The following is a 14,971-nucleotide window of genomic DNA, read 5'->3' on the forward strand; positions in this document are numbered from 1 at the left end:
ATAAATAACTAAAATGATAAATGAATAAATAACTAAAATGATAAATGAATAAAATATTTTTATTATTATTGAATGGAATTTTATTAATGATTTATTAATAGTTGTATCTATTTGAATAATTTTGAATAAAACCTCTCTCCATATATCTTAATGTTTGCAAACATCCTACGTTAAAGCAAAAAAGAAAAAGAAAAAAAAACTAATTCTTCTGGTGTTTTTAACTTTATGTGAAGATCTGGTTCCAGCGGTATTTGATCCTGAATCGGTCAGAGAAAATCCACCATGGATGTTAAATAATTGATTAAAAACAGAAATCATCTGACCGTTATTTGTGCTGATAGAACATATAAGATCATCCTGATGGATCTATCGAGGGTTTGATGATGAAAAACCTTCTAAATGATTTAAGTTTTTTTTTTTTTTCTCCATCAGAACTCACTGGGTTCATCCTAGAAATAAGAGTTTCTGGTTTGGACTGAAAGAATGGCACCACCCAGCACTGACCTGTCTTTTTTGATTATTACTCATCTCCATGGAAACCATCTGCTCTCTGTCTGTGATGATTTATGTTTATCCCTGGGTTTCATTTATTAGTCCCATTAACACCAGAATTGCTGTTTTCTTTTCCTGCGATATTATTCCTAATGGACTTGCCTGAGAGGATTCACTGGTTCCTCATGTTCTCCTGAGGGATTTCCCTAAAAGTGACCTAGCAACATAAGAAGAAACGTGCAATGTTCTTCCTGACAGAGGCCTAGCGATGTCTCTTTATGAATGCACAGACTTTAGCTGCCTTATCCTCTTAATTACATTGTGTTGTCAGCAGCCGGACCGGTTAGTCTGTCCCTAACTCATCAAACCATTAACTTTAAAAAGGTTTTTTTGTTTTGTGTTGTCATTTTTAACAAACTGTTCTTTATGTGGTTCTAATTTGGTTCTGTACCTGTACTCACCCCCAGGGTCTTCGTCTGTCTCCTCAATAATGAGTTTCAGTCGGGTGTCAGAGGACACCCCCATCCCTCCTCCTGTTCCTCCACGCAGAAGACCAGAATCAGCTCCTTCCGAGTCTTCCCCCTCAAAGGTAACCAGTCACACAATAGAGGTTAGCAAAGCAAACAGTCCCGCAGCATTTAGCAAATTAACTCATCACTCACTAGTCAACCTAACCAGTTACTCACCAGTTAGCAAAAGCACCCATCAGTCATCAGTTAGCAACTTAACCCATCACTCACCAGTTGACCTGACCTGTCAATCACCAGTTAGCAACCATTTTTAATATCTTTATATCTGAATTAGATGAATTCTTACGGACTCTTACACCTCCTCTGTGCTCCTCCTCTCTACCTAACTCTGCCCCCTCTGCTCCTCCAGATCCAGTCCAAGTTGGAGAGCCCGCCTGCTGTGCCTCCTCGACAGCCCACATGTAAGCTCCCCACCCCTCGTTACTCTTCGTCGTTGTCTTCGTCTCCTCCAGACAGCCCCCCTTTGTTGCCCCCTCGAGAGCCGCTCAGCTCCCCCCTGCACCTCCTCCCTCCCCCCCAGGGCCGCTCTCGCTGTGAACTCTTGTCTCAGGCCTTCTTTCCCTCCAACACATCCTCTACTTCCTCCGCTTGCTCCACCCCCACAGCCTTGTCTTCCTCCCCACCCCTCCCCCCTGTGCCACTCACCCCCACAGGTAGAAAGATGCCCTTACCCTCCCCACCCCTAGATGGCCCCCCAGTACCTCCACGCCACAGCGTCCCCAAACTGCCTCCCAAGACGTACAAAAGAGAATCTCTGAGCCAAGTCCCTGCTGCTGGTCCCGCCCCCTGCTCTGTGATTGGACATCTTGTGAACGAGGCAGAGCTGGAAACACTATAGCTAACTGGATCAGAATGAACAAGAAGCTGACCCCCCAGCAGCTTCTGATCCTGTCAGAACCAAACTGAAACTGGACCCAACGGCGTGCTCTTACTCCAAAATTCTCAAGACTTTTTCTGTGTGGTCATTTCATTTCTGTTCCTCATCTGTGAGCTGGGACCTGTGGGACCCGGATCAGCGCCGACTGCATCTGATGGAATCTGATCAGTTCTGATTGGACCTAATGAAACGGATCAAAATTGGTTGGACCTGAGGCTTAACGGAGACTGTGAGAACTGTGGTTCACAGCTTGCAGGTACTGGTCCAGAACCTAAGAGGTACTGTTGTTGGTTCTGGTGGACCCGGTGTTGTTTGTTATTGTTGTTGTTGTTGATGATGTAAACAAAGAAGGGAATAAATGTTTCTGTCTATGATCTGGATTCCTGTTGTTACTTTTCTGCCCCTCTGGGAGGGGGATTCTGTGTCAACTAGTGATGTAAATAATTATAAACTTATGATTAACTGTTGATTAATGGTTTATTAGATGGAAATTTGTTTAATCAAATTATTGATCATGTGTGCTTATCCCCAGATTCCACATCCTCCACTCTCTACCGCTCACGTACGTCATGCAGAGCACTTGCGCCGTCATGTTAATGTCAATGAGAACTGTTGCATATCCGCCGCTACTCCTCTGCACATCGCCGTCCTCGTACGTCTTCTCCATCCTTAACCGGCAAAATACGGAGCCAAGCTATTTTTTGCTCCGCTCAGTTGGAAGACTCCAGGTCAAGAGCCGCAATTGCAATGGCACCAAACAGGAAAAAGAATGTTGAGAAGATCTGGTTTGTCAAATTAAAATATGGTAACGACAGATCACTAACTACAAATTAGAGCATAATTTTGATATATGCCTAAAAACTGAGACTGGTTTATAAAATTATTGGATGCAAACTATTGGTAATTCAACATACCAGGAAGCAGCTTTGTCATGTCGATCAAAATATTTATTTTATACACAGAGGCTAAAAAGTTTAATCAAATCCAGTTAAAACAAGTTCCAAGAGCACATTTCAAAACTTTAAAATAAACTTCTTATCGCAGGCATGGATGAAGAGATGCTGAGTTGTAAGGAGAGCAAACCACTTTTGTATGCTCCTTATTATTCTTATTACAAAGATCCACAATTAACATTAAATGTTTGGGCAGAAAATGATAGATACTGATGGTGAGTTTATATTATCTCATTAAATTAAGGGTTTGTGACCTCGTATTGTTTTCCTTTGAATTCATAAATAAAACCGTGCATGCTCTCGAGCTCCAAGGAACTCAGTGAAGCAAGACAGGAAGAACCGCAGAGGCTGCAGGCGGTTTAGAGTGGAGTGGAACAGGTTATGCAGATTGTGAGATTTCAGAGTTAGAATTTCTGTCAGTGTTGTAGTGTTGCATTTATCCACTAGAGGGCACTGCTGTTCATTCTTAGGTGGAGCTTTACTTGTGTTTGCAAGAGAAGTAAAGCCAGTTTGGAAGCCTGCTAGAGCAGAAGCCAGAATTGATCCAGAGTCTGAGTTTATTTACAGTTAAATTTAATCAAGAATGCTAAATCAACTTTCCGTGTTTCTGTTTGTAAATGTAAACATTTAAAACACTCCTAAAGTTAAGGCCGTAATAGCACCCATTTAGCGTAACTTCTCTGCTGTGATTGGAAGGATAGGATATGACGATATAAATGTGGAGGGTTTTACGTAAAACAGTTGCAACATGATGATAAAAAGACATGCTAGCAGTTAGCAAGGTAGATAAAGAAAGCTTTTGTGATTTAATGCACTTCATTGAGCCAAGTTCAACATTCTTCTGGAAACAACCAGAACAACCTGTTAAAAGGCTTTAACAGCATCTCTCCCTGCATAGATTATTGGATGACACTAAATAACAGCGATATATCATATTTAGTTTCCACTTCATCAAAAATAAGTGGCAAATAGTCTGACATTATGTTAAAGTGACATATTTTGTCATTTTTTAGTCAGTAACCTAATAGGTTTCTCTTTGTTCTTGTTAAAAATGGGTTTAATATGTAAAACATATTTTTTGGTTTATTCAATTAGTATTTTATACAACATATGAAAACAAAAAAATAACAAAAATAGTTAATATTTTATGTTCTACTTTTTTTTGCACATATAGAGCACAATACATTTAGCTCTTCGTGTGAATGAAGGCTCTTTGACGAAAGTGAAGACTCAGGGTTTTTAAGAAAATGAAAGCTGATCAATCAACTTAGCTTTACTGGGAAAGCTGCAGGACCTGATTCCATCAGTCGCCGGCTGCTAAGAACCTTTGCAGACTCTGTCTTCAGCTACATGTGGAACCTTAGCCTCAGTCTGGACGCTGAGGCCCATGTTTTGTGCAACATTTGTGTGTTTTTGGTTCCTAAACGACTCATTTCAAGGAACTACAGGCCAGTCATCATGACCTCCTGCCTGATGACTACCGTGGAGAGGCCCAAGGTGAGCCCCACCTTGGACGCCCTGCAGAGGCCTGGACCACCTCACTGACCAGCCACATTATGCCAGTTGATCAGCTGTGAATCGGAAGCTTTATTCTGCACCATTAGGGCCCTGCAGGGTATTGTCCTGTCACCAGTGTTGTAGTACTCAAGATCGGTCTTGGTCTCAAGGCCATTTTTTGATGGTCTCGGTCTCATCTCGGACTTAACCGCATTCGGTCTCGGTCTTGTCTCGGTCTCGGGCGCTGAGGACTCTGCATTTTATTTCAAGACCACAACTGGAAATAACGCTAATTATCAGAATATTATCAGTTTATTTAAGATCCTTCTTTTTATTGGATGCTTGGATTCAAATCCAAGCAATAACCTGTCTCATTGGTAAATTCATGGTTTTTTAAAAACATTTTTTTGTTTTTTTTTACCGCTGTCCCGCCCACCCCCTTTCACCTGTGCACGGGCTGCAGCACTTCGATTGATAGTCACAAGTGGTTGTCTGAGAACGGGATAAGATGTCGGCCAAATCATCGGTTATAAAATTCGGCTATTTAAATCACAAAGAATATATTTGTAAAGCAACATTGAGAGAAAAAAGCATAAAGCACAATGTAAGTTCTGCAGTGCTTCACTATCTGAGACAGTAGGGACTACGTCCAACTTATTACTTAAGAGATGTTTATGTTTAGTCCAGTTCTGTGTTTTAAATATCTAGGTGTTTTTATGTGATTGTGGGTCTTTAATATCAATTTTAGGGATTTTGATCTTGTTTCACATTGTATTGTCACATACTGGCACTGGTCTTGGTCTTGACTTAGTCTCGGACCCTAAAAGTCTTGGTCTTGTCTCTCTTTTCACTACTTTCTTTCACCCTTTACACCACGAACATTAACTGCAAAACGGAGAGTTCTCTTTACAGTTCATTGTACATTTTGCATATCAGTCAGCTGAGGACTTAATGGACTTCTGTGAAACCAGCCATCGGTGTTTGAATATTATTAAGATGATGGAGATGATCGACTTCAAGGACGCCACCTCATCCACAGATGAACATCCAGGGAGGGGTGCAAGGAGTCGTTGAGTGGAAAGTTTGAAGTACCTGAGTATTCACCTCAACAATAAACTGGTTTGGTACAATTAGGGTGCCAGAGTCGCCTCTATCATCTTTAGGAAACTGAAATCATTCAGTGTGTACGGATGCTTAGGACTGTCGCACGCATCGAGGCTTGTGTCAATGATGCAGGTGATGATGTTCAGGACCTGGCTTTGAAGGGGCAGCAAAATGCTGTCGATTCTCCCTTCACATTCTCTTGTTTTATTTTGGTATGTCATGCCTCCACAAAGAGGAACTCAACATATTAAAAGCAGCAGAGGTCTAGAAGGTATAATCCCTGACAAATCTTTCCTTCCCGTTTAATAACGAGGTGATTAGCTTCCAGTCTGTGTTGTGAAGCTAGAAATACAAATGTTGGAAACAGATCTCTGTACCAGCTTTTTACTTTTTGGGCCTGGATTATCCGGCACTGTATAGCAGTGAATCAAACACCTGTCCCTAGTAAAATAAGCCTATTCGAATCAAAATCATCCCCTCCATTTGAAAAAGAAAAAGGATGGAAATTGAACTTTATTGATCTCACAATAGAGAAATTAACTCTCTGTATTTAACCCATCCCCTTGGGGAGCAGAGGGCTGCCACTGTGCAGCATCTGGGGAGCAGTTTGGGGTTAAGGGTCTTGCTCAAAGACCCAGAGTGCCAGCTTTGGGGATCAAACTGGGTACATGCCTTCTCAGAGCATAAGCGCTCTCCCCGTTTGTTTCCACTTTGTCATTGATCTGTCATTGCATCATAAATCCGATCATACTGGGGCCATGTAAAAAAAGCTTTATTGGCATCACACAAATATTAAATTGAAGTTGACAAGCCAAAAAAAATGAAAAGAAAAACTTGCCTATATTCATTTACCACTAGATGGCAGCGTAGAGACAATGAAGGTTGCTCACATTACTTTTAAATTGTTTCTTCGGCGCTGATTCCAGTTTGACCAGTTTAAGCACCAAACTGATCTGCATGCGCAAAAGAAAACCAACAATGACGTCATTTCCAGGACGCTTTGGTCCAGGAAAAACTGAAGCAATGGATGTTGTAGTTTTTGGCATCAAAAGAAAGAAACGCCATTGTGACTGCTGCGCTTGAAGAATAAAAATGGACAGAATCTCTGCATTCTGGCGTTTTTTAATTGGGCTTTGGCTGCAGTTTAGCATAGAGTTCACTGTGTTTGATTTTTTTTTTTCGTTTTTTTTTTTTAACCAAATTGTTGATTTAGCAGGAAACTACGACAGTGTTAAGGCCAGACCAGATTTTTAAAATTTGTTAAAATTTTGAGAATAAAGTTGTAATATAACGAGAATAAGGTATTAATATTACGAGAATAAACTCGTATTCTCGTAATTTTACGACTTTCTCGTAATTTTATGACCTTCTTCTCATAATTTTATGACTATTCTCGTTGCGACTTTATTTTTGTAAGTTTTTAACTTTATTCTCCTATTGTTAGGACTTTATTCTTGAAATAGAAAAAAAAATCTCTAGCCTGGCTCTAATATTCCGTCATAGGAAACAAAGACCAGAGATAAACAAAAAAATGCTAGCCTGATAAACCAGACTAAATGTGAGATCAAATGTGTAATTTAGTCTGGCCCCGATGAATGAGACATTGGAAGATTGTTGATGAGAACAACCCGTTGTTTTTCAAACCATGTCTGTTCCTATTGGCCAACGCTCTGACCAATGAGCGTAACTGACTGTGACGTAGGAATCGCGACAGGAAGATGATGGGGGAGTGTAAACAAACAGCCTGTCGGTAAAACGGCGAATACGTCCTTTTTAAAAATTAATGAGCGTAGAGCCTCTTCCTGCTCACTATTCAATGAAAACCCCAAGTCTAATCCTTCCAAATCTGATTCCAAAGCTGAGTCAAATGAGAGCTGTTCAATAGTCGTTGCCATCTTCCTTGTTGTGCTTTCTCCAGCGTCGAGCAGCTTTGTCATCACACCCTTTAAACCCAGCCCGCTTTGCATCCAGACATTCAAAACACATCTCTGCGTTGTGATTGGCCCGCCAGTTCTAGGGCCTGGGGCATTGATGGAGGCTAGACCAACTGGCAGTCAAAAATTATTTGCCGTGTGGGGCTAATTTACTAGACTAAAGAAAAGTCACTTTTGAACGATCACAAGATGGCCTCAAGGGGGCGCTTTTTACCAATAGAGTAAAACAAGACAAACGCTAATTAGCAAACACAACCGATTTATTAATCTTCCAATCAGAACCACATCCAGAACAAAAAAAAAAAAAAAAAAAAGAAAGAGTCTATTGGTCCAGAGAAACAGAACCGGGACCCAGTGGGTTTAAGGGTCAATAAGGCCAGGTTCAACGGGACCTGGATCAGTCTTTGAACCTGGTTCTGGTTGGACTTGTATCAGTGAATGGATGTAATTCCACTTTGACCTGGATCAGGCTCTGGGCGTGGGTCGGGCTGGGCTTGGATCAGTCTCTGGATTCGGTCCAGGATGATCTGGTTAGAGCTGCTGCAGTCCTCAGCTCCGTATGGAGCTCTGATGGTCAGAACCCCCGCCACCCTCAGCTCATTCCCGTCCTCTTCTACAGGAACCAGGTTCTTCTGGAGCCACCCGCAGACACCGGACCTCCTCCTCTGTAGCTCCTCTGGGTCCAGGCTGAGGGTCTCCTGGGGGACGAAGAAGGAGCGGATCCGCTCCAACGTCTCCTGGTCTGCCTCCTGCAGAACCTCCACATGTTCCACAGCGTGGCCCATGACCACCCGGACCGAAGCACCTTCCGCCCGCAGGTCCAGCAGTACCACGCTGCAGAAAGAAGCGGAACCACATCATCCCAAATGAAACAGAACCAATGACTCATTTTCTCTACATCTGAGGACAGAGAGGTTCGACCCAAACAGGCCATCCATGTGTTACATCCCCAAGATGGATGTTATTTTGTTCTTGCATCCAATCAACACCTTGCTCTGTTTTAGGCTCCGCCTTTAAGACTGACTGCTGCTTCCTGAGTCTCAGCCCAATCAAGATCACCTGAAGCCTATTTAAGGCCGGTGAAGCTTTACTTCTGGGCCATTTGCCTGCCGTACATCTCTGTGTTCATTGTAGAATCTAATGGGCTGTTAAGTTACTGCCATGTAAACCTGCTTGGATGGTTTTTGTGTGGGAGAGCTGCCTTTTTGTTTAACCCATTTTCTCCTGTTTATGTGTTGGTTAGGTAGGTTAGTTCATAGGTTTGTATATTTTGGTTTTATATTGTGTAAGGTAAGTCCACTTTTCTTTTTCTCTAGGGTTGTTTTGTTTATTTTGGAATAAAATGGCAGAATAAAACTTTTTTAATGCCTTTTTGACTCCTTCATTCACTGTCTAAATGTATGTTGGTCCCTTATACCCCATAGACCCAGCCAGGGGGGCGTAACACACGCAAGAAACCAAACAGAATCATCTATTCATCTATTCCTGTCTCACCTGCGGGACACCGGATCCACGGTCAGCAGCCACCCACGGTGCTCCTCCCCCTGCGCCTTCACCATCACCTGTCTGTGGACGCAGCTGAGCCACAGCTGCGGACCTGACTGAAGCCACCCACACTGCATCACGCTCCTGTGATCATTGATCGATCATCAGCCCGCTACTGATTAGTTATACCGCCGCTGCGGCGCTGCACCACCTCAGCAGTCGTCCGGGTGAAACACGGCAAATGCAACAGTTCCGCCTTATACAGCACTGTGAGCCTCTGCTGCCCCCTGCAGGTCGGGAGCGGCAATACCAACCAGTTTATTTTTTTTCTTTTGGATTGAAAATGAAATTCAAATGTTCGGAAGAGAATTAGGGCCACTGAAAAAAGCATATTCGAATCAAAATCAAAAAGTTAAATGATTTTTTACATTTTAATTCAGCTTAATATGGGAAAAAAGCCAGCATTCTGACATAAAAGTCAGAATGCTGACTTTTTCCCCCCATATTCAACTGAAATAAAATTTTAAAATCAGTCAACTTTTAAAAAAAAATTTCAGTGACCATAATCCTCTTCCGTACAAACGAAATATTTTCCATTTAAAAAAATAAAATAACACTTACAAAGAGAACAAGCTTTTGCATGGACTCCAAATGGCTTAAGAAAAGCATTTATTTTAATTTTGATATGCATTCACATGCATTTGTTGCATTTATTTTAGTTTTGTTTTGAGCAGCACACAGCTGCCTTCTGGAATTGGTGGTTGCATATAGGCAGCCAGAAAATATCTATAGATATTTTCCAATCCCAGCTTTGAAAATGGAAAATATAATCTACGGTTACATTTTGAAGAACCACTGATATGACCTCACAATTGATTATATAACATTTTTTTTTATACTCACAAAATGGATTTTACAAATCTAGTCCAAACTTTATAGGTTTTCATAAAGAACATTTCTACTCATCATTGAACAATATGGAAAAACAAACTGCTGTAAAACTTCTAAAGTATATAAATGAGCCTAAACATGTGGAGAATCCCTAACTGTATACTATTTATCTTTTTTTACTGATTCTTATTGCTCTATCCATTATTCCTTCATTTTTATTATATTCTTTCCTTTTATTATATTATTACTGTCTACTTTGTTTTAGAAAAAATCTGTGATTTGTACCTGTTAATTTCAACATTTTGTTACCTGACTGTAACTACAGTTCTGGAAAACTTATAAAAATTAGAAAATATTTTTATATATTTATATAAAAAATATAAGGACATAATCACATAAGAAGATAAGGATTTGAATGGATAGATGTGATTAAATCTGAATAAAGTAATTTGAAACAAACATAACTTCCAATAAGCACAACACCCGCTACAACTACAAACATTATAAAATAAAAGTTTTTCTATTCAGACTCTTACTCTGGAAATCCAACCGGAAGACCCATGCCTTCTTTCCTGTGCAAGATCAGCGAGCGGCTAACAGGGGAGCTAACTCGATCCCGCATCGATCGGAACCAACCTGAGTGAGAATGTCCCGATTCGGGCGTTATGGAGGAGGTAACCTACCCTAACTTCCTTTCTGATCGGTACCTGCTTGTAGAACCTCCTGGTACAAACCCATTGCATTCAGCAGAGTTATCGGAGCTAGCGAGCTACGCGCGGAGCTAATGGCTAATCCTCTTCTATGACGTCACTGTAGTACCTGCCGCACGTGTCCACAGGTGTTCCTCGCCGTGCTTGTTTTAATCGATTAGGAGTACCGATCTATGAGTCTGATTGGCAGAAGCAAGTAGTTAAATTTGCAGGAATTAGAACGGAGTCTGGTTCAGTTTATAGCCAACAGGTCAGGAGATACTGCCACCTACAGGCGGACTGGAAATTACAGCAACAAGCTAAGATAGTCACGGAAATAGCTGCTTGTTAGAACGTCTACCTGAACGGAAACGCATTATTCATCATTGTTTGTTACAGTAGCTTATCGGGATACATTTATTTATATTTGTCCAAATATTTATAGATTGCTTGTGGTGATGGAGTTCTGGTTAAGAAGCAGAGAAGGTCCGTACATTCTTCCATTGTTCTGATGATGTGATTTTTGCTCAGAGGAAAGTTTTCCATCCCCGGCATCAGCAGTTTTCCTTCATCCAGTGATTAAGTTCTGGATATTTTGCAGTGATCCTGGGGTCTTGATGGTGCGTTTAGTTGGGACTCATAAACTTCATATAAAGTATTGGCCCGAAAATCAGTGAAAAAAAAATTTGTGAAATATCCTGATTTTGCAGTTTGTTTGTTTTTTGATCATCTGTTTGATGAGATAAAATTTTAAGGTAGGAGATCCAAATTGAACGGTTTGACCCAACAGAGCGCCAAGGATGAAACCAAGTGATTCCCACTGATGGGATCAAGTTTTAAACGGCTGATTGGATGCAGGACTGTTACCATAGTGACAAAGTACCACAGGTTTGATGAGACACTTGGAGACTCTCTGGACCTCAGCATGTCCTGGTTCTGTTCTCCGTCCGCAGTCTGAATCAGTCCTGCTGGTGGGGAGGAGTTGGAGCTAGAACAACTGAAGGTGATTGATTTAAGAAAGTGGTTTACATCTTTTCCCAGCCTTGGATCTGACAGAGAGGACCGGGTAGAAAAAGCTACAGAACTCTAACAGTCAGTAAAAAGCTGTTCTTAAAAAGGAGCCGGTACAAAAAACGTTCCTTTAATGAAGACTGATTTAAAATGAACTTCGGTTTTAGGTGACCCGTTACTTTGTAACAATCAGCATCCTGGTCTGATGCGATCATGTTGAGAATGTTAGTCTCTGATTCTTCTGTCTGATTGGCTGTTGAACCTGTTTGCTCCTCTCAAATGTTTTATGCAGAATCAAAGGTGTACGTGGGGAACCTGGGGACAGGGGCAGGAAAAGCTGAGCTGGAGCGAGCCTTCGGGTACTACGGGCCCCTCAGAACAGTCTGGATCGCCAGGAACCCTCCAGGCTTCGCCTTCGTCGAGTTTGAGGACTCCAGGGACGCTGAGGACGCCGTGCGAGGACTGGATGGAAAGTCTGTATCGCAGACACGATCACAGGTGACCTCCGGATTGCCTTCAGCTGACTGACTGGGTGCTGGCATGTTTCAGGGTGATCTGCGGGAGCCGGGTGCGGGTGGAACCGTCCAACGGGATGCCCCGGCGCTCCCGGTACGAGAGGCCGCCGCCACGCAGGCCGTTTGATCCCGACGACAAGTGTTACGAGTGTGGACAGAAGGGCCACTACGCCTATGACTGCCATCGCTACGGCCGCCGCGGCCACAGGAGCAGGTGCTGCTTCACAACTGTGATGCCTCAAGATCCATCTGTTCCGCTTCTCATGATGTGATCCGCTCCAGGTCCCGTTCCCGGTCCCGATCCCGTGGGAGGCGGTACTCTCGCAGCAGGAGTCGCAGCCGAAGCAGAGGAAGGAGGTAAGTTCTGCTGAGCTGTAGGTCCTGGGCCCAGAAGGTTTGGACTCTGATCTCTGTGATGTCTTCAGATCCAGGTCCTCCCCTCGCCGATCCAGGTCTAGCACACCCAGAAGATCCAGGTCTGGGTCACCCAGAAGATCTAGGTCTGGGTCGCCTAGAAGATCCAGGTCTGGGTCACCTAGGAGATCCAGGTCTGGGTCACCTAGGAGATCCAGGTCTGGGTCACCTAGAAGGTTCCGTTCTGGCTCCCCTGGGAGGTCCAGGTAAGTTTTTCTTTTTTTTTTCTTTGATGTTGTCATGGTGATATTACAACCCCCCCTAAAAAATCTTTTCTTTTCCCTTCAGGTCCCGGTCTGTGTCTAAGCGCCGCAGCAGGTGGGTGTGGCTGTTCCGATCATGCTCGGTGAGCCGTTCACCTTTGCAAAGTTTGATGATTTCATCTCTCTGCAGGTCAGGATCGATGGGTCGTTCTCGTTCCGGATCTCGCGCCAGAAGGTGAGACCACAGGTTCTGGTAAAGAGATAAGACCGAACACCAAAACAGGAACAGCTTCGGCTACGCCTACTTTTAAAAACTGCCCAAACCCAACTGATCATTTCACATTTGATGTATAGCTCAGACCTGAACCGGGTTTTTAAAACCTGGATTATGTGTTTATTTAAACAAGTGAAAAAGGATGGATAATATTGCCTGTTTTTCAGTCCAATTACCAGTTTAACAGTGTAATAGATTTCCAGGTTTATGCCCAGATTACCAGTTTATTGGTCAGATTACTGGTATGACAGTTAGATTAACAGTTCCACAGTTAGACTGCCTGTTTCAATCAGATTACCGGTTTATCAGTGAGATTATCACTTATAACAGGCAGATTACTGGGTTATGAGTCAGATTACCAGTTTATTGCCCAGATTATCATTAAATCAGTCAGATTACCTGTTTATCAAGCAGATCATCAGTCTATTAGTAAAGTTATTGGACAACTCCACTGGGGTCACGGGAGAAAACTGGGTTAGATGCTGAGGGAGACTTGGGCCGATATGGTTTAAAAATCGAATCTAATTTTTGTCCATACAAATCCAGTTAATCTAATTTTTTTTATATATATATATATATATATATATATATATATATATATATATATATATATATATATTAATAGAAAATCTATTTATTGATTTTTATTGATTTATTGCCTCTGGTTGGGCTCTGATACGAGTCGACACCTGGATAGGTGTTGAAATGCCTTCGGTTGCCTTCCAATTTAAGCCTGTTTTTTCTTGGTTGACATGACATAGATGGAAAAAAAACAGGTATATTTTATGTTATAAAATCTAATAAAAATAACTGAAAAACAAAATATTTGAACTCTCTGACCCACGATAGATCCAAATAAAGAAAGGTGAGGTAATTGGATAATGAGAAGGAACAGAAGACGTGGGTAGTACTGACCAAATAACCACCATACTGGTTTATTTTTCCATTTAAAGCCTATAAGTTCACCACTTTGGCGTGATGATGCAACCTTAGTGTGATCCGAGTCCAACCAGAGCTGCTGTGCTCCGAAAACGATTCACGTTGAATATGGTGACTGGCAGAAATGTAGTCCTCTTGTTCCTTCTTGTGGATGTTTTTTCTTTCTCTCAGATTGGAATTGAATCATCGCCTAGCAGCCATTGAAACCAACAGAACAGCAGTCTAGCAGCCTTGCGTTGATACCAACAGTTTTTTTTAGTGTCAGGTCAGTTTGGGAGTTGGCCTCGAGGAGCGTCGAGAGGTCCAGTGGTCCGATTTGAGCATCGGGTCTTGCTGCGTTTCCAGCATCTAGAGTGGCGGACGCTCGAGTTGGGACATCTAAAGTTTTTTCAGCAGGACGCTGAGCGTCAACCAGTCAGAGAAGCTGATCCAGGAGCTGTCACTACATGCAAGTCGTGATCTCTGCTTCTACAGAGCTCCCAGCATAAAAGTGAAAAGTAAATAAATATATCAATGGGTTAAACTCCATTGTTTTTACATAGAAAGCCAGGAAAATGTTTTCTTTATGTGCAAAAAAAGTGAGAGTGCTCTGATCATTATTACTCCACTAAAAGTGAGGTAAATAAAACTAAGAGTTAGCTATTCAGAGGGCAGATGCTAATTCTACTTCTTAAAGGGCATTAGGCAATTTTTCATTGATGATTTTAGAAATACCTTTTATAATGTTTTCCCTTTTTCATTTCTTTTTTTTCTTTTTGGCTACTAATTTAAATTAGATTTTTAGCTATGTTACGTTATGAAAAGTCTACAGCACTTTTGTATCAACATTTATTATTTCTATCACTAGTTTCAGACATTTTTCATATTTTTTACACAGTCATTTAAGCAGAGCTATAGGAGTAACACAAGGGGAACAATGTACCCCACCTACGTCTGTCGTTCTATTGGCTGAAACGGTTGTCTAACAATGATTATGCTCCAATCTGAGAGAGAACAAACAGTTTGCAAGCAGGGAAGGTGAGTTTGGGAGCAGGCTTTCTTCAGATTTTCATGATATTCTATCGGTGGGAACTGTTGGTTAGCAAATGAATAAAAATAAATCCCCAAGCAGGGTTTACAAACAGGCCATTTCTGGCTCAACCAGAGTTTTTTTTTTTTTTGTA

General features: G+C 41.8%; 3 protein-coding genes across 3 annotated transcripts in view; 2 read left to right on the top strand and 1 right to left on the bottom strand.

Moving 5' to 3' along the window:
* Positions 1–2,260, top strand: part of LOC107082681 (son of sevenless homolog 1-like) — a 26,201-nt gene extending 23,941 nt beyond the window's left edge. Inside the window, exons 14-15 of the mRNA XM_015371468.1 lie at positions 960–1,081; positions 1,372–2,260. Coding sequence (XP_015226954.1) covers positions 960–1,081; positions 1,372–1,860 — 611 coding nt within the window. The 3' untranslated portion in view covers positions 1,861–2,260. The remainder of the gene's footprint in view (positions 1–959; positions 1,082–1,371) is intronic.
* Positions 2,261–7,636: 5,376 nt separating this feature from the next.
* On the bottom strand, positions 7,637–10,419 carry gemin6 (gem nuclear organelle associated protein 6). The gene is made up of 4 exons (XM_015371471.1): positions 10,300–10,419; positions 9,071–9,159; positions 8,882–9,032; positions 7,637–8,221 (listed from the first exon to the last, which is right to left on the bottom strand). The coding sequence occupies exons 1-4, from the start codon at positions 10,383–10,385 to the stop codon at positions 7,819–7,821; spliced, it is 729 nt and encodes a 242-aa protein (XP_015226957.1). The 5' UTR covers positions 10,386–10,419; the 3' UTR covers positions 7,637–7,818.
* Positions 10,310–14,971, top strand: part of srsf7 (serine/arginine-rich splicing factor 7) — a 7,722-nt gene continuing 3,060 nt past the window's right edge. The window contains exons 1-7 of the mRNA XM_015371469.1: positions 10,310–10,437; positions 11,756–11,936; positions 12,013–12,192; positions 12,261–12,335; positions 12,404–12,598; positions 12,681–12,710; positions 12,786–12,830. Of these exons, the coding sequence (XP_015226955.1) occupies positions 10,410–10,437; positions 11,756–11,936; positions 12,013–12,192; positions 12,261–12,335; positions 12,404–12,598; positions 12,681–12,710; positions 12,786–12,830 (734 nt within the window). The 5' untranslated portion in view covers positions 10,310–10,409. The remainder of the gene's footprint in view (positions 10,438–11,755; positions 11,937–12,012; positions 12,193–12,260; positions 12,336–12,403; positions 12,599–12,680; positions 12,711–12,785; positions 12,831–14,971) is intronic.

Source organism: Cyprinodon variegatus, unplaced genomic scaffold, assembly GCF_000732505.1.
Source record: "Cyprinodon variegatus isolate N-32 unplaced genomic scaffold, C_variegatus-1.0 Scaffold58, whole genome shotgun sequence".
Taxonomy (NCBI): Eukaryota; Metazoa; Chordata; class Actinopteri; order Cyprinodontiformes; family Cyprinodontidae; genus Cyprinodon; species Cyprinodon variegatus.